Source organism: Drosophila tropicalis, unplaced genomic scaffold, assembly GCF_018151085.1.
Source record: "Drosophila tropicalis isolate 14030-0801.00 unplaced genomic scaffold, ASM1815108v1 contig_443, whole genome shotgun sequence".
In the NCBI taxonomy this organism is placed as follows: domain Eukaryota; kingdom Metazoa; phylum Arthropoda; class Insecta; order Diptera; family Drosophilidae; genus Drosophila; species Drosophila tropicalis.
In genome coordinates this window covers 7,669,577-7,672,440 of record NW_027172907.1, presented here as the reverse complement: position 1 = coordinate 7,672,440, position 2,864 = coordinate 7,669,577, and the positions used below count along the sequence as shown (strand labels likewise).

The following is a 2,864-nucleotide window of genomic DNA, read 5'->3' as shown; positions in this document are numbered from 1 at the left end:
TTTTGCCCATTGACAATCCTCTCCAGAGATTTTGAGTGCCCTTCCAAGGCAGAAACAAAAAGAAGACTTCCCAAGAAACGAAAAAGAATAATTTTCATCGTTGCAGTTCAGTTCTTTACTGAAGAGTTGATTCTTAGAGTCGCTTCTTATAAAGTGTGGGTTCAAGTGGCTTCCATTAACTTTATCGCGTTAACTAAGTTTTCAATTAAAATATTCAATAAATTACTAAATTTATTTGCCTTTTTGTTTGATATCTTTAAATTAAGAACTCATAAAATCACAAATTTATAATTTTACAATTTGTTGTATTTGTTGCCCATTTGTAGAATATCTGATTTCGTGACGTAAAATATTGCTCACTGATTAATCCTATTGGAGTCCTAGGAAATCTGCCTTTGGTGACTGTAGTAGACCCAGGGCCATCAATAGTGGCCCAAACGATCATGTTAAATGGTTAAGCCGAAAAGATCTGCTCAAAAACTAACCGAATATCTAAATTACCACAATGTTGCCACTTTTAAGATAGCCTTTAGCTTGTTTTGGATATGCATAACAGCGTACCCAGTGTAAAAAATTAATAAAATGGCATTTAAATTTTATAGCAGCCTATAAAAATATTTATTAGGCATTTGATGTATACTTTATTTTCATATTTTCAAAAATGTATTGAAGCTCGAATTAGGAAGTTACACCCGTATTCTCACGGATCCAATCCAAGTATTCAGAGACCCTAGCAAATCCAGCTGGATAGCCAGCCTCACAGCCATTATGGGGGACAAATGAACTTATACCTATAAGTATTTTGTCCTTTTCATGAACCAGAGGTCCACCAAAATCGCCTTTGCAGATAGATTGTTTAGTTTCTTCAGTTGACATACACATAACACCCGCTGGTATTTTTCCATAGTAGTAACGGCAAAGGGAGCTACTAATTACTTCTAAGGACACCCATTGCAATCGATCGGCTGTAACTGCACTGTTTGTTTTTCCCCAGCCCATGGCAGTGTACCATTGGCCGACTAACTGCTCGCCACGCTGATCGGGTTTAGGCAGGGCAATGCTTTGAATATAAGGAGTAAAATCCACCCAGGCAGTCCGTATCAATGAGATGTCATTTTTGATTACATTGGATTCTTCAAACTTTGGATGTTGGATAATGTTGCCAGGTGCATACACTTCGACCGTAACAGGAGCCTCTCTATATTGAGTGGATCCATAGTAGATGATAACAAGGCTGACGCCTTTAGTACAACGTGCTGCTGTCAGAATCCAATCGTTGGCTATTATAGTGCCGCCACAAAAAAAACAACGGTCGTTACGTTCCAAGGCAAGGCCCACAATATATGGAAATTGACCTTCATTGGCTGCCTGACCACGACTAATTCTCTCCAGGGTTTCCGAGTGCACGTAAAGAAGGAAAAGGTTTCCCAGTAAATATAACAAAACACGTGACATCGCCTCAATTGCCGTGACTTATACAATAGATGTGCGCGCTTGCCGTTTCTTATTTATAGGGTGGGATCTAGTGGGTGGCTTGGCTTATCAGTTTCGACTTTGCTTTCATTTGGCTTCCATTATTGAAGAAAATAACCGTTTGTATTATCGTTTTGACGAGGTTTTTCAATTAAAATATTATTTGCATGCTTCAATGAATTACATGACAAAATATTTGTTTGCCTGTTTGTTCGATTGTTCGTTTGCTCACTTATTTTATATGTATATATGTACATGCATATACATATACACACATATGTATATGTGTGTGTATGTATATATTATTATTGCTGTGCATTTATGCGAAATTTTTACATTTAATTGATTTTTGCAACCGAATGCATCAAAGATTCATGCGTAAGCAATTAATGACATTATCGAAACGATGAGAAAAGAAGGACTCAGGTGATTGGCGCGGGGATGGAGGAGAAAGAGCAAACTCATTATGTATCTACAGAGATTGTGTACAGTTCAGTGTTTTTTTTCGGTCTTTATGTTTTTTGTTGTTGTTATTATTTCTGCATTCATAAATTAACATTAATTATTTAAGCAAATTGATGAGAATGAATTGCAGTTGCAGGTAAATATTAATTTGATAGCGACCGAATGACAGCAAGTTGAATGAAATTCAATTTTATAAGCCATATATGGAAAATACATTTTATTTAAATCAAAATGTTTATCAATATACATATGTACATATATATTGGTAAATACACAATTGTTGGAGGATAGACGATTTCTCAGTAGCCCAAAAGATATCGGCTAAAACTTGTTTCTAAAACATTTTTATGTTCTATAGCCCAGTTTTTTTTAAGAGTTTGTATAAGAAGCTGACAATTTAGGTCTCTAGTTTTTACCCTGACTGGAAAAAACCAATAGCCAAGTTTGCCTTATCATTGTTATTTTTATAAAAGTCTTTCTCTTGGCCAAACAACTTGACACTTAGTTTGAACTAACTAATGGAAGACTTTTTGTTCGTTCAGCCAGACAATTGATAACTCATCAGGTTTAGCAAGGAATTTTCACCCAGCTTCTCCTAGTTTTATTACTGGGGGTAACTGTCAGTTTTTCTGGTTGTTAACTTATTGCCCGGAAACTATTTTAAACGGACTTACCACCTCTCCAACTCCCAACACCCGCTGCCACCCTTAGATGTCATGTCTACCCTGGCTAACTTTAGTTTACAAAATTCTTGTCCTTTTTGAATGCTTATAAAATTGACCCTTTTTTTTGTGGCCCTGTGTGTTTTTCAGTTTATCGCCAAGAGATTGACTATGTGTGTGTATGTGCGTATGTCCTGGAAGTCCTTGTTGTGTGCTACTGGTGTGAGGATTTGTCATCACCTTTATTTGGGAAGCTCAGAAGCT

The 2,864-nt window shown here is 36.4% G+C and overlaps 1 protein-coding gene across 1 annotated transcript; it reads right to left on the bottom strand.

Moving 5' to 3' along the window:
- Positions 1–588: 588 nt before the first annotated feature.
- Positions 589–1,467, bottom strand: LOC137574048 (serine protease 3-like). The gene has a single exon (XM_068286155.1). It carries the CDS (start codon positions 1,453–1,455, stop codon positions 679–681), a length of 777 nt encoding a protein of 258 aa, XP_068142256.1. The 5' UTR covers positions 1,456–1,467; the 3' UTR covers positions 589–678.
- Positions 1,468–2,864: the final 1,397 nt, after the last annotated feature.